We start from the raw sequence: 24,589 nt of genomic DNA on the forward strand, positions 1-24,589 counted from the left end.
TATTTATTTACTTATTTGTGAATGTTATTAGATAAGAATCAAATTGACATGTTTTTCGTTACTTTAGTGTGTCTGATGTTTAACACATTACATTAAGATTTAATTTAGTTAACTACTATACATTAGTTAACATGAACTAACCATTAAAATACATCTAAATCATTTATTCATCTGATTTAATATTAATTTCTACAATTTGCAATTAATTTGCAAAAACATTATTGAATACAGTACTAAAATGTGTTTACATTTTTGGACATGGGCAATCAATTGTAGTATTTTAATTAATTGACGTTATCAAATATTAATAAACATTGTAACAAATGTGTTATTGCTCATTGTTAGTTAAGTCAATGCATTAATAAAGAGATACACATTTTCTTATGCTGATTCTCATTATTGTAATACAGATACTATTTCTGTTAAAGTTAGCATAAATGAAAAGCAATAAAACAAATCCCAGCATGGAGTATAAATAGTTTATGGTTTAATTCATCCATCTTAAATCCATCCTTTCAGTCCTAAACAAGAATGAAAGTACGATGTAAATAAAACATAGATTTTTTTATTATTTGAGGAAGCTGCAGGCTTAAGACTTGAGCCTGTGCTACTTTGGCAATAAAATAAAAATCAGCTTAGCAGGAGCTTGGTTCAGTGAGGATCAATCCTTGAAGGAAATTCTGTTTTCGTTCGTGTAAAAAATATTGACAAAACTGTAAATCTAATATATGTCTTTCAAAGCAAACATTATGCTGATTACATTCGGCCCTCCACACTGAGAAGGATCCAACTGTAATCTGATGCATTCACAGCAATACAAATTCTGTTATCATTTATTTATTTGTCACCAGTCACTTTCATTGTGCATATGCATTGAAAATGAAGTAAAGTCGTGACATATTGTCAAGTATGGTGACCCATACTCGAAATTGGTGCTCTGCGTTTAACCCATCCAAGTGCACACACACAGCAGTGAGTAGTGAACAAATGCACACACACACAAACACACACACACACACACACACACACACACACACACACCCGGAGCAGTGGGCAGCCATGCTGCGGCGCCCGGGGAGCAATTGGGGGTTCGGTGCCTTGCTCAAGGGCACCTCAGTCATGGTATTGAGGGTGGAGAGAGCGCTGTACATTCACTCCCCCCACCTACAATCCCTGCCGGCCGGGAACTCGAACCCGCAACCTTTCGATTACGAGTCCGACTCTCTAACCATTAGGCCATGACTTCCCCCGAACATACATGAACATGCAACATTGGTCAGAATATTCATTTCTGGATGAACTGTTTCTTTAAGAACGTTAAAATAACATTAAATATATGATTTTACTACTGGTACTGTATTTGAAAGAGGGTCCAATTTTAATTAGGAACAGTGTGTCTGAATCCTGCAGATGGAGCCAGACTCCAAACAGGCTCGCGCCATGACGTACTTCCTGGGAATTGTAGGCCATTTGTGATTACTGGGGATTTGTGTACGGATGTATTACGGAGCCCGTTATGTGTGTAGAACAATAAAGAAGACGCTACCGATGGCACGTGACACCACAGAGGTTTTGTTTGCAAACATTTAGATATTAAGTGTAGCATGTAAACTGGCAGACACAAGATTAATAAATAATTAAAGACAAAGGACTACAGGAAGACGCGCGCGCTGTTGAAAGTTTCATAGATCTGCGCGCTCTCGCCGCGTGATGCCGAGTTGAGTTCGCGGGGGTCTCGCGGAACGACGCAAATACTCCGTAACGGTTTCTCAGTGGATGTACGTTACATTTCTGTCGTGACCGGTGAGAGGGGTCTATTTTGGAGCTGTAGTCTGAAATGTGAGCCCGTTACCGGATTCCGAGGCTGTGTGAAGCGCAATGACAGCTCGGTTCGTGTTTGAGGAGGGGTCAGCGGTATCATTTCTGAGGTAACGTTAAATTACAGTTGTTTAATTTCATTAGAACGGAAAACTGAGGCGAAGTTAAAGAAAAGGTTTTTATTTATTAAATTTATTCCTGTCATATTAAGCTTTAACGTTTAGTCAAACTTCTAAGAGCAGTTTAATATAATTTGCTCGCAGTTTTTTTTACTTGTACAGCATATTTGTGTTTTCGCTCATTTTTACAAAGGACCAAAAGTGACCGTTTAGTTTTTTTCTTTTACACACATTGGTTTGAGGAAACCTAATTGGTGTATTATTTTGTACTATCAAAAATATGACAAAAAGGGATAATGATTCGTTCAACCTACTAATGTTGTTTTATGGCTTTATTTATACAGTGACACATAAATGGAAATGTTCGTCAGAAAGACAGTCACTTTCATTGCTCCATGTATTCCATCCTCCTTTTGTTGTTTTCCAAGAAAGAAAAAAAGCACGTAATAATATTTTCAATTTTCTAAACTGACTCCAAATCCTCCGAAAGATTTATTATCATATTGCACGCCCATAGTTTTCAGCGTAATTGAATGATTCTGCACGTGAGCTCCGCGTGAACCAAATAAAAATTCATACTGTTTAGTGCAGTAAATATACTCAAAGCGAGCATAAAGACACTATTGCTATACTCTTTGTCTCACGTAGTTCATATGATGACTGTGATGGTCCTTAAATAATATCAATCATTATATTTGTATTACATAAATATTATAAATGTATTTTGACTTGTCTTGAAACATTCATTCTTTTGGCAGGTTTGCTTGTGAAACCTAGTTCACCCAAAGGGCTTTTTTGAACAGGCAGTGTGGTCATCTTCTGTTCTGATTTTGACAAGAGAGAGAGGAAAAAAGAGGTAGATGTGTGCTGTCTCTCTCCCTGTCTAATGAGTGACTAAGCACTTCGGTTCCTGCCCTCACAGAGCCATCATGGATCATTAAAGCTTTAGTAGTTGTAGTTGTGTTTGATGAGGACTTATTAAGGCATAGTAATTACTGTTCTTTTTTCCCCAGAGAGCATGCTATAAAAATTTGGCCCTCCTAGCCAGCATACAGTAGCATCGCCCGGGATGGCGCCTCTCGCAAGAGTGGAATCTGTCAGATCCTCAGAGACAGCTAGATAATCTTTCCATTTGATTCAGGCCTTAACGGGTGCTCAGAGTAATTAAATATGAAAAATAAATCATTTGAAGTGTTGAATGGAGATTGATGTCCAACCTCCAAAAAGATCCTGAAGTTCTACGTGACTGACTTCACATTAATTTGAATGTCATTTTGGCTTTGTGACCTGTTCCTGAAGCATTGGGAATTTGTGATTTACTAGAAATGCGCTCTGTAATTTTTCAGTTGTAGGAAAGCTGTTAATAACCAATTATTTTCATCGTTTTTGGTCAATGTTGCGTTTGCAACGCAATTACCAGAATTCCCAGAAAAAAGTGTGGTCTTCTGCCTTGTTTCCAATGCACAAAATAGCACAAAGACCTTGTGAGATCTAATAAAGAGAAGAAAAGACAAGCCACAAGCCCTGTTCGTATGTCAGAACAGCAGTTGACTTGAAATCAACAGCCTTTCTGTCACATCTTACATGTGCTGCGTTCTAAAGGCGAATCCTTCATTACCTCCTACGTTTATCCATTAGAAGAAGCTTTCACAAGTGGCTGCATTATTAAATTAGTCTTGTCGAGACAAGCGAAGATTGAATATGGGGGACGGTTAACCTCAATGGCAGTTATTTGGCAATGCAGAAAATGGCTAAGAGGCGGAAAATAATTTTCTGAGAGCTGACCACTTTTCCATTACCTGTCTCATAATCTTATTTTAGCTGCTAATTGACTCTTTATCTTCTTAAAATGGGCTTAATGAAATCTATTAATTGGTTTAAACTATCGATTAGGTTTAGATATGACTAGGGATGCACTGATATGAAAATTTTGGCCGATACCAATAATTCTTTATAAATGAAAGCCGATAACCGATATGTTGGCCGATAAATCTAAATCCAAATTTTTATTTAATTTTTGAGCCCTTTTTACAAAAAAGTCTCAACATTAAAAGCCATTAAACACTTCAACATAAATCAAACAAATAGCAGCCTTACAACCTTACTTAACGTTACATGTAAAAAAAATTATGTGCCATGTATTAATTAAACAGAATAGCCTCCGTACCGACAATTAAATTATTTTCGTTAAACCATAATGAAAATAATAAGATAAAAATAAAAGTGGTGGTTATTATTATTAATATATTAATGATTTTGAAAAAGAAGTATGTTAAATTAATACCACTGTTTCAAATAGCAGCAAGCAGTTTTAGCTGTGTGCGCTGAAGAGCTGAATGAACATGGTAAACTGAAGCGCTTATTATTTATAGAATATAAACATAATATTATAACTTATACTGTATATGCACAAAAAGACGCAAATGCGAAGTGATCTTGAACTAAGTTACGCGCTAATAAGATGTGACGTGCTCTTGGTTCTTCCCGCAACAACGCGCTGTAGCACGACAAATTAAACCAAAGAATTCACAAAGTTTTATTATAATAGTGTTCTCATGATAATATTATATATATGATAGTCCCAATCATTGTTATTAATGTTGTGCATTGTTGTTTGAGCTGCATGCGCTGAAACTGAAAGCTGAATTAAAACTGAAAGCTGGTAAACTGAAGTGCTTTGCTGGCAGCTTTTTTAACTCAAGGAAATATATGAGATTAATCAGCTATTTATACAACAAACTAAACATAATATTACAACTTGTATGTACAAAAAGACGCAAATGCACAAGTGAACTCGAACTAAGTTACGTGAACCAGAATGTGTGAACCAGAAACTTCTGTTGTGGATGCGCTCTTCCCACAACAACGTGCTGAAACACGACAAATTAAACCAAAGAATTCACAACGTTTTATAATAGTATGTTCTCATTATAATATTATATATATAATAGTCCCAATCATATCGTTATTAATGTTGTGCGCTGTTGTTTGAGCTGCATGCACTGAGCTAAAGATGATCACTGAAGCGCTGTTATAATGCTCTATTAGCTTAAGCTAATTAATTCTATAGGCCTATGAGATAAATCAGATATATATGCATAAAATAAACACAATATTACAACCTACAATTGCACAAAAGGCTGCAAATGCACAAACAAACTTAACTGTGCCCTTCCCGTAACAACGTGCTAAAACACAGGCGCACAAAGATACTTATGTTTTTATTTAATTTAATTATTTAACAGTAATGTTCTCATTATAATATGACAGGCTTGCCCTGCACATGTTGCACTTCACTGTACTTTCCTGTTCGAAGTGATTCCAATAATATTTCAGGCAATTAAAAACCATCATGGCGAACAGTGCGCATCTGAAGTGCCTCTGCAGGAGATAATGCATTATTTATCGGCTTTAATATATCAGCCACATTTTCTGATCGGTTCGATAACGATAACAGAAAAATTTACTTTTATCGGCTGATAACGATATGGTGGCCAATATATCGTGCATCCCTAGATATGACAGGTGTTGCTTTTGCGGTTACAGTGAAACGTATGGGTACAGTATCTCTCTTTCTCTCTTCCTCACTCTCTCTCTCATTTTCTGTGCTTGCGGAGGTGTGACATACTTCTCTTTCCTCCAGCTCACTGCTCTGTGCCAGCCCTTAATGAGCTCTGTAATGCAGATTTTAGACGTGACGATTTGTTTGTTTTTCAGCAGGCCTTTTACCAAGATACTCACTTCTTCCTACCAGGAGCTGCTATTTAAATGCTAAACTCTGCATTGTAGCCATCATACTCCATGGAATAGTTTTGCTAATGGCATTCTGTTGTTTTTAAACCTTGTTTTAAAAGACGTTGTGCAGGTTGGCGCTATAATTTGAACACTATTCCTAGACCTCGTGCATCACGGCTTCGCTTTTGAAGGAAATACTATGAATTTGCACGCTTGCTGTCTTCGAATGCACACACCAGGCTTTATTGTTCATGCTCGGTTTTGTTGTAGAGGGCGTCGGGGGTTATATACCAAGCCCTGAGCCAAGCTTTGAGCTTATTTACACAGTCAGCAAGAACTGAGCTGTCTCTAAGGAGCTGCTCAACTCTCATGGGACTCCCTCTTGCCGTGTCGGAGAGCTTCTCTGATGGATGGTGCAATGCTCAAGCCACATGGTCATCATCACAATGTATATGGAGTCAAACTTTGTACAAAACACCTTCTGTCTTTCCCTGACCATAACTGTTGTTCCCAAATTGTTCTTCTGGTAGAAACAGGATTCATTATAAAAGGGCATTATAAAAGTAAGTGTACACTCACACACACAGTTTGAGGTCACTATAGTAGTTTTCTTAAAGAAATTGGTACTTTTGTCCAGCAATGATACATTAGTTTGATCAAAAGTAACAGTATGATTTAAGGGTGACCACGAATAGTCGAAGATTCGATACTTTGTTAGGATAAGCCTGATTGGACTACCAATCTCACAGCTGAATATTCGCAGAGGTGTTATGAAACGAGGATCATGCCATTTTGGCTATATAGGGGTGCTCAATGTCTGATTTCACATAGAACTACCAGTTTTCTCCCAATAAGGTAATATACAGCCTTGATGATGATGCTGTAAATAAGAATGTGAAAGAAAGAAGCTTTTAATAAATATTTTTAACGTGCGTGAATTAGGGCTGGGCGCTACACCGGTATTAACGTGACTACAGTTATTATGTTGTGCCATGATATGGATTTTACTATACCGTGGATACCATTACATATTCATGGGTTTCATTGGATGGACAGACAAAGATTTTTTTTCCCCTGCGGTCATTACTGCGTCATCAGAGAGAGAGATGCCCCGCTTGAGCAGACATAAATCAGAACTGAATGATTTTTGCTCCAAACACACGATCGGCTTTTAAATTTATTTTGGCTGATATCTATTCCGGAACTGCACACAAACTGTATTATAATAAATTTCCAAAATGTAAATTGTGTGGAAATATTACTAAGTCTGTAAATGGCCGATAACACATGACAGAGATGCTGAAGACGGACACAAAGAGAGAAAATACTGTAGCAGGCAGCACAAGATCACTGTTCACAATGCTCGAAAAATAGGAAGAAAAATCTAAATATTGAATTGGGGGCAGTGGGTTAATATGAATGAATCTCTGAAGGGAACTGTCTTCAGAAAAGTTTAGATGGCATTTTCTTTTTCTCTTACCTCTGTGTTCATAAGCACAGAGCAGCTTTATTTACAGCGGTAATCAATTTTACAATTTTATGCACAAAATGAGCTCATTTCAAATTTGATTCGCTGATAACACGCTGGAAGGTCTCCCTCCTCTTTAGCCTGGAGGACACGGCGTCCATGATTTCCAACAAGAATGTCAAATTTGGACTCGTCTGACCATAGAACACTTTTCCACTTTGAAACAGTCCATTTTAAATGAGCCTTGGCCCACAGGACACGACGGCGCTTCTGGACCATGTTCACATATGGCTTCCTTTTTGCATGGTAGAGCTTTAGTTGGCATCTGCAGATGTCATGGGCCCATTTAGTACTGTCAATGACAGAATCATGCCGATTAGTGATGCAGTGTCGTCTGAGGGCCCGAAGACTACGGGCATCCAACAAAGGTCTTCGGCCTTGTCCCTTATACATAGAGATTTCTCCAGTTTCTCTGAATCTTTTGATGATGTTATGCACTGTAGATGATGAGATTTGTAAAGCCTTTGCAATTTGACGTTGAGGAATGTTGTTTTTAAAGTATTATACAATCTTATACAATCTTTCACAGATTGGAGAGCCTCTGCCCTTCTTTACTTCTGAGAGACTCTGCCTCTCTAAGACATCCATTTTATAGCTAATCATGCTACAGACTTGATGTCAGTTAACTTAATTAATTGCTAGATTTTCTCCCAGCTGAATCTTTTCAAATATTTCTTGATTTTTCAGCCCTTTGTTTCCCCCATGCCAACTTTTTTGAGACCTGTAGCAGGTATCAAATTTGAAATGAGCTCATTTAGTGGGTAAAATTTTTCCGTTTAAACATTTATGTTCTCTTTGTTCTATTGTGAATAAAATATTGGTTCATGTGATTTGAAAGTCTTTTAGTTTTATTTTATTCAAATTTAAAAAATGTCCCAACATTTCTGGAATTCGGGTTGTAGTTATATAAGGCTAAAATACATATTTTGCCTGTAATTTAACTAAGGTCTACTAAATGTGATTATAATTTTTTTTTCTCATATTGCGATATAATATCGGTATCGTCTGGACAGTGGAAAATATTGTGATATGAATTTTAGCTCATATCGCCCACCCCTAGTGTGAATAAATCCAACCACCCCCGTAACAGATTTAAGTTTCACATTCTATGATTCGTGACCGACAGGAGCATCTTGGCGGCAGGAATTTAAATCTTTAACAAGACTCCAATTGACACAGGCAGAGTGAAAGTGAAAGGCTGGATTTTCTCGATCAGGTATGGTACAAAATTGCAAAAAAATTCAGCTGGTTCTAATTAGATTTTTGGATGCTGTGACAGTGTTTCCCACAGCCTTACACTCTATTTCAAAGAATCCTGGTAAAGGTATCACTATTTTCAAAAAAATATTAAGCAGCACAACTGTTTTTAACATTTATTGAGCAGCAAATTAAAATATTAGAATGATTTCTGAAGGATCACGTGACACTGAAAACTTGAATAATGATGCTGAAAATACAGTTTTGCTATCACAAAATGTAAGAATTATACTTTAAAATACATTCAAATAGAACTATTAAAATAGAAAACAGTTATTTGTTATACAGTTATCAATTATAAAAATCACAATATTTCTTTATTTTTTGGCATTTTTAATCAAATAAATGCACTTTTGGGGAGCAAAGGAGACCTGCATTTGGAAAAAAAAAAAAAAAAAAAAAAAAAATATATATATATATATATATATATATATATATATATATATATTTATACAAGTTTGGAATTATATTTTTTTTTTTTCAGTTTTAGGTGAACTATCCCTTTAAGTTTTCAGTGAGAAATTATTTAAATGTCCATCTGTATCTCACACACTGCTATTATTTGGCTTCAAAAGATTTGTGAAACAGATTACACCACTTTTATAGTACTTTCATAGTGCTTTTATGCCCTTTTGATATATGAAAGCTTAATTTTCTCTAGTAATTACATGAAAGGGCAAGGGAAACTGTCTGCAAATTTTAGTTTCACAGAAGAAAGAAAGGTTTACAGGTTTGAACAACACGTGGTGTGAATAAATGATGACAGGATTTGAACTATTCCTTTAAGACAAGCAACATCAGCAGGAGATAGATTTTATGTCCTCTTTGTGGACTTGCTCTAGATACAAACAGATAGCAAGTGGGTACAAGTGAAACACACAGCCTTCTCCTTGTCCTACAAAGCGTTGTTTGTATCCCAGTTTCCCTTGGTGTAACACTATCAATAGAACTCAAGACACCTTTATGAAAATTTATGACTCGCCACGGTCCCTCTGAGAATGTTTTCTGACAGAACAGTTATGTTTAGATAACCTGAGCTTTATAGAAAACGATGAGCCTCTTGGTGCGCTAGTATTTCTTTCCTGACACTCTGTCTTATCTTCTCCAGGTCATTACAGTGCTGAATTCACAGTGCAGCCCACAGATGCATTAGAAAACAAACTTCATCACCAGAAGGCTTGGAGACGAAGCACTCCTGTTCATGGAGGGCCGCTGGACCCTGCTGCCGTTTCTGGGGGCGTACCTGGTCCTCCTTGGCTTGATTACAGGCCAAGGCATCTACACCAACACGTGGGCCGTCCACATTGAAGGGGGAGCTGAGGAGGCTGAGAGGATTGCACACAAACATGGTTTTGTCAGTCATGGGCAGGTGAGTGGTATCAGTGCTTTATCAAAGATTTATCCTTTGTATTTTGTGAGAATTGCTACGTTTGTGTATGTGGACATAATGCTGCATGAGGCTTGTAGTGACGTTCTAGTATATCAATCACCTTCTCGCTGACAAGCTCTGTTGCTTTACACAAGAGGAAGACAGATTTGCACAAACACTCACCCACCCACATTTACATTTACATTTATTCATTTAGCTGACGCTTTTATCCAAAGCGACTTACAATTGCTATATATGTCAAGAGGTTGCACGCCTCTGGAGCAACTAGGGGTTAAGTGTCTTGCTCAGGGACACATTGGTGTCTCACAGTGGATTCGAACCCGGGTCTCTCACACCAAAGGCATGTGTCTTATCCACTGCGCCATCACCACCCCCACACACATACTCGCACAATCGCTAAGGCCCCTACGAGAAGTCCTTATAGATGCTTGTCAAGTCGCCTTTCCCCAGCGTCTGTCACTGTTCAATTCATTAAGATGGAGATGCGTCAGCTGTGATTGGGGAAATTAATTTCGGCTTATGTTGTATTCTTTTTTCCCTGCAGCTCGCATTGTCTCGTTTGTCTTGCCAGATGTTCCCTCTTCTGTTGTTATGGCATTAAACGCTTAGCTGGGAGACGAAAAGCTGGAATGTATCTGACAGCTGAAACATTGTATGTGAATTAATCCCTGCGAGTGCAATGCCCTCTGAGCTCACTGTGAGGAGTCTGTGAATAGCACGTGTGTGGGAGGACAGGAAAATTTAAGTTCTCCTCTTCTCTCCTTTCTTCTCCTCCTCTCTTCACTCCTCACCTCTCACATTTACCCTACTGTAAATCAAACTGTAAACACTAGACGCTTTTAACCTGCTTTAAATCCAGATCATATCAGCTTAAGATTTTTATTTTGTCTTGGCTCAGTTGGTCCAGTAATTCTGATTTACTTGCCCTGCCAACATTTTAGCTGGCTCCACCACAAAATGATCACTTGATTTTAGTTTTTACTATGCATTTTTTATTTGTTAAAAATCATAATTTATTTTTTGTAAAATCTATCTATCTATCTACCTATCCTCAGTCAAGTGTCTCATTTGTAATGTAAACTGACAGACCTGAACAAATGAAGTCACTCATTTTCGCCTGATAGAAACCAGCGATTCTGATGCACGCATCATTTACAGACATCCATTACTAAGGACATAATAAGCTGGAGGGGAGCAGCATTAGATAATTCAATCACTTTGTTTATGCAGTGTGAGAAGTCAACCAAACACATTAACATATTCTGGTGAAACCTCAATTATTCCTCTGATCCAAAGTCATGATATTGTCCTTAAATGGCATAAGTCACATGAAAAGTAGAAATAACTGGTGTCAGATCAGTGGGAAAGGTACTGACTAACTGAAACCAGTATATGTAAAAGTTTCCATTGGAAGAATGTTACAGAAGTCCATTTAATGATTGTGTGTGAGGGTGACAGGAGGGAAAATGTAGCCAACAGTGCAAGGCAGGCAAGTCAAAATGAATGTGTGGAAATGTGGCAAATTTTTTAGGCACACCGCTTCAAAAAAGTGTGGACTAAAAGGCTACATAATATAATCACTATAAAAATGTGTTATTTTTTAATTATTGTATTTTTGTCTTTGGCCATTATATTGAGCTGGTCTGATTTGAAAAAAAAAAAGTGAAAAAAAACTTGCCTTTTACTGATTTAGAAATGCCGTTTATTACTTCTCTAAGTCTAGCTTGTTCTTGTCCTATTTAAAATAATACTGAACTTGAAAAAAAATTAATCTGGAACAAAAAAGTGGATTAAAAGTTTGTTTTACTATATTAATGCAAAAAAGATGCATTCATACTCGAACAGAGTGTCAAACTCAGAACATTCTTGAGTAAATACAGTTCACAAATTTCTTGAGAGAAGTATAATTTTTGTCCAAAATAGGAATGGGTATGCGTCACTGAACACTAAACACATGTAATGTCCATTTGCCTCACAGAAGTAATACAACTCATGATTTTCAAGGAAATCCCAAATATGGGCAAAGGCATCAAACTAGCACTGTGATTTAATAAACAGAAAATAGAAACGCTTTAACTTATCAAACATGAAGACAGTAAACACACAACATGACAATATATGGTTTATCTGTATTCTTCAAGATACCGCTGGTATTTAATTTTCATAATAATAAAGTATAGTTATAGTCTAATGCTAATCGAGATCGAGCAGCATTTGCTACTGTGCATGTATTTAATTTCAAATCGGACTTCCTAATATGTGCAGTACTGCCTACTTTTGATTTTGAAATTACAATAAAATACATTAAACTTCAGGATGCTGAGTACCCCAGATCTAGCTCCTAGCAGAGTACCACAGGTATAGTTCATATAGGCATGTTCTCATTGTCAAATAATAGTGGAACACGACTCTTTGTCTTCAATTTGAACAGTTTATATATTAATTTGCTTGAAACCTTGATTGTTTTAATGAAATAAAAAGCTGTGTTTGTGCTCTATTTTTATCTTCATATTTCGTTAAAATAATTGTCTTGTTTTAATATTTTAATATTTTCTTGTTTACTGTCCAAATACGTCTTTGTAGCTTTAACAAATGTAATTTCATCTATTTTTTTAATTTCTGTAAAGCTGCTTTGAAATGGTGTGCATTGTGAAAAGCACTATGCTAGTAAAATTTACTTGACACAGGGCTCGACATTAACACTGGTCCGGGACAAGTGGATTTTGTGATGGGGCAAGTGAAAGAGAATTTTACTTGCCTGATCGGACAAGTAACCTGATTAAAACATTAGTAGCAAACAATAACTAGGGCATCACTGAAACTTTGGTAAGAACGATTCTGATTTTATTACTTTCAGTGTAAATGGTGACTGATGACAGATAATGTATTGACAGTATCAAGTCAAGTCACCTTTATTTATATAGCACTTTTAACAATGTCAATTGTGTCAAAGCAACTGCACAATAACAAAAAAGGAACATAGTGTGTCAATAATGTAAAATGAAAAGATTAAAAAAAAGATTTTCAGTTAAAGGCATTTCATTATTGAATTCAGTGACGTCATCATTCAGCTCAGTTCAGTTTAAATAGTGTCTTTGCTATCAGGTCGACGATATCGCTGGAAATGAAGTGTCCCTTCATTTCCAGAAGCATTTCCAACTAAGCAAGCCAGAGGCGACAGCGGCAAGGAACCAAAACTCCATCGGTGACAGAATGGAGAAAAAAACCTTGGGAGAAACCAGGCTCAGTCGAGGGGCCAGTTCTCCTCTGGCCAAACGAACCAGCAGTTCAATTCCAACTGCAGCAAAGTCAGATTGTAAGGGCTCAACTGGTTCCAGTGGTCTTTCCCGATGGCTGCCTAAGTGGCGGGGTCCTCACTGTCACTGTATCTGTCTCTGGCGCTCATCTTGGTGTCCTGGTCTCCGCTGACGTTCAGGGCTGTAGAGGTCGTCTCTGGGTGCTGATCCACCATCTGATCTGGATACGGACTGGATCTGGTGACTGCAGTGACCATCTGGGCTGGATACGGACCGGATCGGGTGGCTAAAACGTGGACGGAATCGCGGAATCCAGTCATAAAAACGGAATTTACAGTTTACCGCAGAATGTCACGGAATTTGTCATATTTTGGATGAATTAATCAAAAGTAGGTCATTACACTTAAATTAAATCGCGATATGGACTAGTATCTGTAAATATTAAGCCACAAAAGTCGATTTAAATATGAATCCTGCATGTTCTCTGTGTGAATGGAGCAGGCGCTCAGTTTTGTTTAATAGTTACATACACAGCGCGCGTGGCGTGTGCGGTAATATCAGCGTCTGCCGTCTCAATGAGGACATAAATACATGAACAATATCTCCAAAACTGATCTGAGAGTCATTTCACGAGCATTTTACCATTTCATTTGAGTAAAACTAGCGTCATATCATATACACACAGAACTATTCACGGTATTCACGGCAACCCATCAAAATAAAAGTTTGGTTTAACTTTTTAAAGACATAGAAATTGGCTACTACTATTTAGTAGAATGTACGTACTACTACTACTACTACTGTTGAAAAATAATACAAATTTTTTAAGAAATAATCACAAAATATTAAAATTTTAATAGTAAATCCCCTTTATTTGCTAAAAATGTTAATGTTTAATTTTCATTAATTAAAATATAAATTAAATCAATGTTTTATGCCTTCATCTGAAAACCAGTAAAATTTAAATACAGAACACAGAATCTCTGAGGGGGAAAAAACATTTCATAAAGTTACTATAAGAATAAATAAAAATTGTTTGGATGCATTCAAATAATTAGACATGATAAAACACAAAATTTGGTAACAATAAAACATAAGGTAAGAAAACAATAAAACATTTCATATGGCTCTAAACATGATATAATTTTTGTTACACTTTTAATAAATTAATGTTAAATTGTATAAGTTTTATGATTTTAATTAATTGGACATGCTTTTTGATAAATAAAATTTAATTTGACCATTAAAAAGGAGTCCAGAAAAATTAAACCGGAAAACAAACAGAATCTAGAGAAATTTAAACAGAAAAAAAACAGAATTTAGAACAAAATAAAACAGAATTTGGGAAAAAATAAAACGGATTTCATAGGGCCCTAGATCATGCCATTTTGGCTATATGTCTGATGTCACAGAGAACTACTGATTTTCTCCCAATAAATTAATATACAGCCTATTATGATAATGCTATATATAATAATCTGAAAAGAAAGAAGCTTTAAATAAATATTTTAACGTGCGTGAATAAATCCAACCACCCCTATAGATTTAAGTTAAGTTTCACTTTCCATAATCCGTGATTATCCGTGAGCATCTTGGCGGCAGGGATTTAAAACTTTACAAGACTCAAACTGACACAGGCAGAGTTAAAGACTGGATTTTTTCGATCAGGTGCGGTATAAGTGAATTCAAAACATGGCAGCCGGATAATATATTGTGTATTATTTATCTTGCATAAGATGCATCGCGCTGAAGTAAAGCGTTTGTACAGTGATTATCAACGCGCAGCGCGAGCAGTACAAACAACAATGCATAATATTAATAACTGTTACTGGGACTGTCATATACATAACATTATAATGAGAACACTATTATAATAAAATGCCTTTTTTATAATAAAACAAATTTTTAGAGTTTGGTTGCCGTGTTTCTACACATTGCGTGAAGAACGTGTCCACAAAAGGAGTTCATTCAGAGCCGTGCGGACACATTCACTTCTGCATTCGGGGCATTCTGTGCAGATAGCCTGTAAGTTGTAATATTTTTTTGTGTAATAATATTATACATAATGTTTTATAAATAACGAAGCGTATTCTATATTAGATAAATGAGTTAAATCCCACTGATTAAAAAAACTGCTATCAAATGCGTCATTCTACTGGTCATCTTCAGCGCGCAGCTCAAAACAGAAATGCAGAACATTAATTACTACTGTCATATAGCCTATATAACGTTATAATGAGAGCACTGTTGTAAAAATGTTGCTGGCATTTAATGTTAACTATCTTTTAATCAAAAGATAAAACATTATTTTTGTAAAGGGTCATCGTATCAGTATTTTTTTTTCGAATTGTCTATTTCGAGATATGTTGTGGTAAAAATAGCAACAGGTAGCGCTAGTAGCTCACCGTAGCTAGTAGCTAGTAGCTCAACCATTTTACGTCATCAGAATAATGGCGTCCCCCATAGTTCAAAATATCTATAAAATGACGTGATTTTTTTAAATAACTTAAATCTTTGATGGGTTTTCTACTATATACAGGTCCTTCTCAAAAAATTAGCATATTGTGATAAAGTTCATTATTTTCTGTAATGTACTGATAAACATTAGACTTTCATATATTTTAGATTCATTACAACACAACTGAAGTAGTTCAAGCCTTTTATTGTTTTAATATTGATGATTTTGGCATACAGCTCATGAAAACCCAAAATTCCTATCTCAAAAAATTAGCATATCATGAAAAGGTTCTCTAAACGAGCTATTAACCTAATCATCTGAATCAACTAATTAACTCTAAACACCTGCAAAAGATTCCTGAGGCTTTTAAAAACTCCCAGCCTGGTTCATTACTCAAAACCGCAATCATGGGTAAGACTGCCGACCTGACTGCTGTCCAGAAGGCCATCATTGACACCCTCAAGCAAGAGGGTAAGACACAGAAAGAAATTTCTGAACGAATAGGCTGTTCCCAGAGTGCTGTATCAAGGCACCTCAGTGGGAAGTCTGTGGGAAGGAAAAAGTGTGGCAGAAAACGCAGCACAACGAGAAGAGGTGACCGGACCCTGAGGAAGATTGTGGAGAAGGACCGATTCCAGACCTTGGGGGACCTGCGGAAGCAGTGGACTGAGTCTGGAGTAGAAACATCCAGAGCCACCGTGTACAGGCGTGTGCAGGAAATGGGCTACAGGTGCCGCATTCCCCAGGTCAAGACACTTTTGAACCAGAAACAGCGGCAGAAGCGCCTGACCTGGGCTACAGAGAAGCAGCACTGGACTGTTGCTCAGTGGTCCAAAGTACTTTTTTTGGATGAAAGCAAATTTTGCATGTCATTCGGAAATCAAGGTGCCAGAGTCTGGAGGAAGACTGGGGAGAGGGAAATGCCAAAATGCCTGAAGTCCAGTGTCAAGTACCCACAGTCAGTGATGCTGGTGTTGGTCCACTGTGTTTTATCAAGGGCAGGGTCAATGCAGCTAGCTATCAGGAGATTTTGGAGCACTTCATGCTTCCATCTGCTGAAAAGCTTTATGGAGATGAAGATTTCATTTTTCAGCACGACCTGGCACCTGCTCACAGTGCCAAAACCACTGGTAAATGGTTTACTGACCATGGTATTACTGTGCTCAATTGGCCTGCCAACTCTCCTGACCTGAACCCCATAGAGAATCTGTGGGATATTGTGAAGAGAAAGTTGAGAGACGCAAGACCCAAAACTCTGGATGAGCTTAAGGCCGCTATCGAAGCATCCTGGGCCTCCATAACACCTCAGCAGTGCCACAGGCTGATTGCCTCCATGCCACGCCGCATTGAAGCAGTCATTTCTGCAAAAGAATTCCCGACCAAGTATTGAGTGCATAAATGAACATAATGGCCATTCTTTTATTGGTCGGATGAAATATGCTAATTTTTTGAGATAGGAATTTTGGGTTTTCATGAGCTGTATGCCAAAATCATCAATATTAAAACAATAAAAGGCTTGAACTACTTCAGTTGTGTTGTAATGAATCTAAAATATATGAAAGTCTAATGTTTATCAGTACATTACAGAAAATAATGAACTTTATCACAATATGCTAATTATTTGAGAAGGACCTGTATATCAGTAAGAGATGTCATTTACATCATATTAAGCCATACAAGTATTAATACCCAGGGATCCCTTTAATAATGTTTGAACTTTGTATTTATTTATAGCTAGTGGTTTTTGCTGTGGTATCAAAATTGTTGAATTGTAAAATTTAATTGGTATCTAAAATACTGGTGTCATATAAGCTTATTTATTGGAATACAAGATAACGTAGATCAAAAACAATGATAACTATTTTATTTTTTGTGGCAGGGCCAGTGAAAAGTTTGGCAGGGCAAGTAGAAATTTGAACCACTGGCCCGATTGGGCCAGTGGAAAAAAATCCTTAACTTTGATCCCTGCATGACCAAGCACCAGCACGATTGCAATGTGACATTGATTTTATACAACAGTAGTTCAATAAACAAGAAGTTAATATTAACTGACTTACATTTAAGACACATTATTGACTGTTTATGTTAATGAAAATAGTTAAAATAATGAAAAAAAGCCACAGCAGAACAGTCGCGCATCTCAGAGCAACACACAGCAGTGTTTCATTACTGAATGATTCAGCATTTTTAGTCAATGATTCAGTGAGCCATTCATAAAGACAGTCACTTGCTTTATTTATTGAATGAATTAGCCGTTTGAACTAATTAGTTGAATCAATTATTCATTCATTAAGACTGTGTAAGTACATCTAAATGGCACTTTCAATGCAGCTTCAGTGTTTCCTCTGCAGTGGAAAGATGGAGTTTATTGATACTGATTTCATTTGAAGGGTAACAACCATATAGAGTCTAATTATTCTAACTGAATGTATTGATAAAATGTAAGAATTTGATGTAAATGATGACGCATACATTTAGTAAGGATAGGAAAATAATGCCCTTTATAAAGTTAAAAAGTGTCCTAGAAATAAATTTAAGGCAAATATCACAATTATGCAGATTAAAGTAAGACCCGATAGAGCACTGATGAGACTATTGCTTCAGAATGGATTACATTTACACCTAAAAAAAAGGTAACTTGTCCCCCTGTGAATGACTAGTTTACTTGTCCGAAGGACAAACTCGTGTCAAGGCTTAATTTCGAGCCCTGCTTGACTTAATTCATTACTCTAAATAACAACTCACATCTAAATTTAGGTTTTTCTTAATATTTTAATGTAGGTATATGAGTGCTCACAAATAGTGAGTGTAGAGCCCTGTCTGATGTTATATCAACAACTGCGCAAGCACACACAAACACATGAAGTTTGATTTAAACCGCTTGAGAACTTTTCCACGCCATCCTTGTTAAACTACATCTTGCATTGTGATGGACTGATGTGTGTACGTGCACATCTTGTGTTTGCATGGAATTCCTGGCGTTCATTAGTGTGGCATGAACAAGCTCTCCCTGCATCTCCATTGATTTATGCATGACACTGACCTGTCAATCAAACACGGGACACTTTCACACCCAGCACAGCGAATTGATTTTTCATTATTCATTTCAGACTCTCAGACAGACTGTGAGAGTCCTTGAAGGATCCCTGTGTTCTGAGTTGAATTTTTGATGCCATATGGTGCTTTCTCTCGTCTCCCTCTCTCTCCTCTCCATTTGATGTTATTTTTTCTGCTCAGAAAAAGTGACTTGAGCTGAGAGCTTTGCGATGCGGTTCTATGGGTAAGGAGGCATGGCATGCTAATCCAAAGCGCTGCCGCCACGGCCGTGTCTTGGCGTGGAGCTTCCTTGCAGCGATCCACCAGAAATCCTACACCACTGAAATCATATCGCTTCAAAAATGCGTTATATAGAGAGAGGAACAGAAAGCGGGAGACTGAGATGAAAAGTAGCGAGACTGTGAAAACGGGTAGAGAAAAAGTAGCAAAAGAGAACGGATGAAAGCGAGAAAATGATTCAGGGAGAGCTGAGCAGTAAGACTCTGAGATGACAGGAAAGTTGAGCAACACATGTATGAATGGAGCGGATGGAGGATAGATTGGCTGAAAATTGGCAGGATAGGAAGACGAAGATGTGAGGCGTAGACCAAAATACTGCAAGAAGAGACAGAATCGCAGAACATTTAGAACATTTGATTTACAGCTATTCTGAGTGGTATTTCCAACCAATTAGACTGCAGCCTGATTAAAACAAAATTTCAAATTGAATAGATTTAAAGGGGTCATGAAATGATAAATCAAAATTCTGTAAGTTTCAGAACTCAAAACTTTATTGTTAGTCTAAAAACAATTTATATTGAAGCCAATTTGCCAAAACAACCGGTTTTGGAATGTGCCTCTTTATGATGTAATTTGTGGCTAAACACCACCTCTACAGAAGATCAACTCTTGCTTCTACGTCGCTTTGTGTCTAGCCCCGCCCACCGATTCGCATGTGAAACCAAACGATAAACTTTATTTGATAAACTTTATTTTTAATGAAGTGTCAGACCACATCAGTAAGAACTTGGTCCTTTGTTCACTTCATTTTACTGAGGATTCATTTACAAACAAAGCACAATTCGAAGCAGGATTTTCTGAAAGACAAACTAAAAGACGATGCTGTGCTGGATATATAGATCTGACAGTTATGTCGCACAACACAAGTGTGAGTAACTATTTTCATTACATGATCACTATTGCTTTGTCTGTTATGATTGTTGATTGTTTGATACTGAGTATTTATGCGCTTTTAACCTAAATTACAGCAGCGTCCATCTGTCACTGTCAAATAGGGATGTAACGGTATGAAAATTTCTAATCACGATTATAGTGACCAAAATTATCACGGTTATCAGTATTATCACGGTATTGTTAAAATGTGCTGGAGATGTTCAAAAAGTACCGACACATTAATCACTTCACCAAGTTTCATACTTAAAAATCAACAAACAGCAAATAAAATGACTTTTTGTTTGCATAATCACTAAAACAATAACATTACCAATGAGGTCTGGATTTTAAATGACAATTTGTCTGACACCAGTTTAATAGCATGTTCAAATAAATAATGTAAATGTTCAAATAAAGCTTTGAAAAAGTTTAACAAAGGTAGACCACACATTTCAGCCTTTAAAGAAAAGGGTTAAATTAAAATGCTAATTAATAAATGATTATATGTATTTTATCTGCTCCATAAATAATTCTATATAGCTTATCTGAATTGTTTAAATGTGTAGAATCCACATAAGCTTGTTTTTCATCAACCGGTTAAAATTTACAGTAGGTCATGCAAATTTGGTCCGTTTTTTGGCCAGACAGAAACTGCACACAGACTGAATGTCTGTAAATAAGTGTCTGTAAATCCAGTCTCTGACAGCAGGTGGCGCTTTATACGGAAAAGCTGAATTACAGCTGATTCCCGTGAACTCCGCGAACACTTCCTTTAGGTATTACATGGAGCGAAGATGAGAACAAAATGCCATCGAATCGTTTCTGAAGACAGTCAGAACCTTCAGAGGTACATTCATATAATTAATTCACTGATATATTCATTTGTATAATTCCCTCAGCACTCTTTTAAAACCTCCCAGCTTTTCCGCCCTATTTTCACTCAGAACGAAACTACTGTGCTGCTGTGCGCACGTGAGACTGTTAATGAAAACTGCTTTATGCCGGACAGTTTTTATTTATCGCGAGTTGTTCAAATCACGGTAATCGAATACGGTTTTAATGATAATTAAAATATGAAACGGTAATACTAACCGTGGGGAATTTTATCATGATTTATCGTCAAACCGGTAATCGTTACATCCCTACTGTCAAATATACACAACTGTTTGCCAATCATAGCAGTGGGGGTTTATGTCAGAGTCTACAGTCCGCCACACCTATTCAAACTGAGCATTCGGATGAGGGTGGGTCAAAACAGGACAGAAAATAGCCTGTTCAAAATTGTTTCTCCTATTGTTTTTTGACTTAAAAATCTTGTTAACAATGTAAATGGACATCAGAGAACAGTACAAAATAAAAAAACAAAGGCAGTTCATGACCTTTTAAATTATATTTAACACTCTTTATTGCATCATGCCTGGTTAGGACACATTGTAACACAAAATACAACTGTTTTTGTGCTCTGTTAGTCCGTAGTGTCTGTGGTCTTTTAGTGTCACCCCTGAGGCTCAGTGTGAGCACAAAACAGTGATTAAGGCTGACAAAAGCGACATCAGGTCAACAAATGACCCATCCAAAATGACGGAAGACACCTTATTCATCTCTGAAAGCGCCTGTCACTCTCTACGGGAGAACGATGGGACACGTGAGACATTTATCCAAGCCCATAATTACTTGATTGCCTGGCCGGAATCCTGCAGGGAAGGCTTCGGCCTGTACTTAGCTGAGAACGGATGGATAGATGAAGATAAAAGGATCGGGAGTGAGGCTTAAATGTCATGTTTCTAGAGCTGTCATCCCTCAGAGCGATAGGATATTCCTGGGAGGAGGTGGAGGAAGGTAGAGGGGACCTGGGGGGAGTGAGAGTGAGTTCCACATGCTCTCACACTGGAGGCTGTGAATGTCACTGAACAGGTGAAGAGTGTGTGCATGCATTGTCTCTTAAGCCTGCTTTCAACACCTTACCAAGCCTTGGCCATAACTAAAGCCGAATTCCTGCTGTGCAGGTAATTGTACCGTTCACTTAAATACATCTGGACCTGTTCCCTGTCATTTCCACGACCAATTTAAGAGCTGTCACAAGTGCAGATACGCTGATTTGCAGTATAATGCAAGCTGAACAGGCAGTTATAAGTCAAATTGACTTTCCCAACTTCTTGACTACTAGACGTTTCAAGGGCCTCCCACTGTCCACACACCTGCCACTTTTCTCCACCACTGTTGTAATGAGCATACCTTAGGAACGTGGAAGCTCAGATGGGGAATGAGGAAAAAAAATAGGAACAGCTGGTTCTTATCACTGCAACTAAAAGGAATGAGTTTAGGGAGCAGTTCAGGAAAATGAATCCTCAACCTGAGAGTTGTGAACAGCTGCTGAACCCATTCAGTGGAAAAAAGATGAAACAATTAGCAGTGGAGTAATGCCACATGCTGTAGTTTTACAATAATGCTGTACATGGCTGTAGCTTCAGAAACCATGGACACCTTCTTTGTCTTAAAGGTCAGTTGTCATTTTGCAGATCCTTTTATCTGAAGTGACTTTCTGCACATAAAAATGGAAATGCTGTACCTCCAAGGGATTTTACCCACTACATTTTGATGATCTATTTCTTGAGAACCCTGCAAGCTATACATCTGCCACTCCACTTCATGTCCCCAAAAAGCATTTGATTATATTTCTAGTACCCTTAAAGTATTCCACTTTCTCATTGGGCTAAACCAAGGACTGTGGTGCTGAATGCCGAGGGCATTGTTTCAGAGAAGAGGAGGGTTGGGGATTTGCATTTGGAAGAGGATTCTAGCATTTGTGAGGGTTTAATTTGGGATTTGAGCAGCTTTCATTGTCCCGACTGCAGTTGGTGTTGTTTTTGGGTTGTGCTTCGTTTATGTCGCAAGTGTGTGTGTGAATAACAGCTTAGCAGGCAGCTGATCAGCACACTTCAGTGACGCATTTTGCCCATCTCTCCCCACCTCTCTGCGTCTGCACACAAAAACACTCGTGATTGCTCCCATCGCTGAGCACAGCTCTCAAAGGCCTCTCTACGCTCATAGCTGCTGGTGGGGAAAATGGTGGCTGGTGTATTGTGGGCTGATTGCATTTGCCACAGTACCTTGATATCATTGTCTTCTGTTTGTTTTGAATGAGACAGGCCCTGGGATTGGGTACACAGAGTAAGTCTTTGGTTTCTGGGGTTCTGAGAGTGGTGTAAACTCCTGTTACGTGCCCCTTGTGTATCTTTCCTCCTGTATTGATTCTTAGCATTTCGCTGAACACACCAGTACACATAAGACCCAAAAGGGAGCAATGATTTGGTGCAAAAAAAACTAAAGGAAATGTTTATGTGACGTTGAAAGATTCTCAAATGGCTCAAGCATGGTTTCAAATTATGAAGTGTTTATAAATGATAAAAACCCACTGTGAAGCTGATGTAATCTAAATAGCATTATTATAACCTATCGAAACAGCACTGTGTGTCCAGCAGGGAAAACGATAAGATCTCAAATTAGAAGAGTTATTAACTTTCTAATGAAAATGTGGCATTTTGGCAGCTTTAAAAATATTTTGTGTTAAACACAAGTTAAGCTCTGTCGATTTTAGCATCTGTAGCGTGGTGTTTATTACCAGATAAAATAATTTCAACCACAGTTTCTCAAAACAGAAAATCAAGTTGTTTCTCCGGTCTCCGCATTGACTCCACCCACATGTCTTTAATCGAAGTTAATCACAAGTCCCCACATGCACACACTTCTCCTCCAAATCCCATTATCATTCACATATACAGATCTTTAATGATGAACTCTCACTGCCTGGCTGTCGGTTTCTTTTCTCTACTCTCTTTCTATATACCTGCTGCCAAAATACTTCCAAAGGCTTTTCTCTCTGCCAACTTTTCAGAAATCATTACTCTAAGATGGCTGGAGAGCTAGGAAAAAGCTGGACACCCTCCTCAAGGCTCTTAGTGCACTAAGAAAGAAATGCATATTGATGGACCAGCTCTGCAGTCACAAACATATACACGCATTCACTCGAAGATGGAGCCATGATGAGACAATATCTGAAAAGTCACGTCTATATGACAGCATGGGTGTTGAAATGCAATCAGAGGTTTGTCGTGACAGTTTAGAACACAAATTTACCACAGAGACCTATGACAGCTGCAATCAGATGCAAACAAACACACAGGAATTGCACAAACAGAACACTTTTGCATTCCCCTTGAACTTCACTTTAACTGTTTTACACGTATGCTACAACAAAATCTTTCACCGGGTTAAAAATAGTAGTGAATCAATTTCACTCCTTTTTAATGGTTAAATTAAATTGTATTAATCAAAAAGCATGTCTAGCTAATTAAAATCATGAAACTTGAACAATTTAACATAAATTTGACATGTTAAAATGTAAATTACATGTTTAGGGCCCTATGAAATGGTTTATTTTTTTCCAACCTTATGTTTTATTGTTACCAAATTCTGTGTTTTGCATGTCTAATTATTTGAAAGCATAAAAACAAGTTTCATTTATTCTTACAATAGCCCTATGATTTTTCCCTCAGAAATTCTGTGTTGTGTTTAACAATTTTTAAGGCATAAAACATTCATTTACTTCATCTTTTAATTAATGAGAATTAGACAATTTATTTTTTTGGAAAATAAAGGGGATTTAATATTACAATTAAAAACATTGAAGAAATACAGGTCCTTCTCAAAAAATTAGCATATTGTGATAAAGTTCATTATTTTCTGTAATGTACTGATAAACATTAGACTTTCATATATTTTAGATTCATTACAACACAACTGAAGTAGTTCAAGCCT

General features: G+C 37.3%; 1 protein-coding gene across 1 annotated transcript in view; it reads left to right on the forward strand.

The window, feature by feature from the left end:
- Nucleotides 1-1,478: 1,478 nt before the first annotated feature.
- LOC306867951 (furin-1-like) overlaps nucleotides 1,479-24,589 on the forward strand; it is a 104,682-nt gene continuing 81,571 nt past the window's right edge. The window contains exons 1-2 of the mRNA XM_079413907.1: nucleotides 1,479-1,928; nucleotides 9,566-9,826. Coding sequence (XP_079270033.1) covers nucleotides 9,659-9,826 — 168 coding nt within the window. The 5' untranslated portion in view covers nucleotides 1,479-1,928; nucleotides 9,566-9,658. The remainder of the gene's footprint in view (nucleotides 1,929-9,565; nucleotides 9,827-24,589) is intronic.

Source organism: Barbus barbus (assembly GCF_936440315.1).
Source record: "Barbus barbus genome assembly, chromosome: 50".
In the NCBI taxonomy this organism is placed as follows: Eukaryota; Metazoa; Chordata; class Actinopteri; order Cypriniformes; family Cyprinidae; genus Barbus; species Barbus barbus.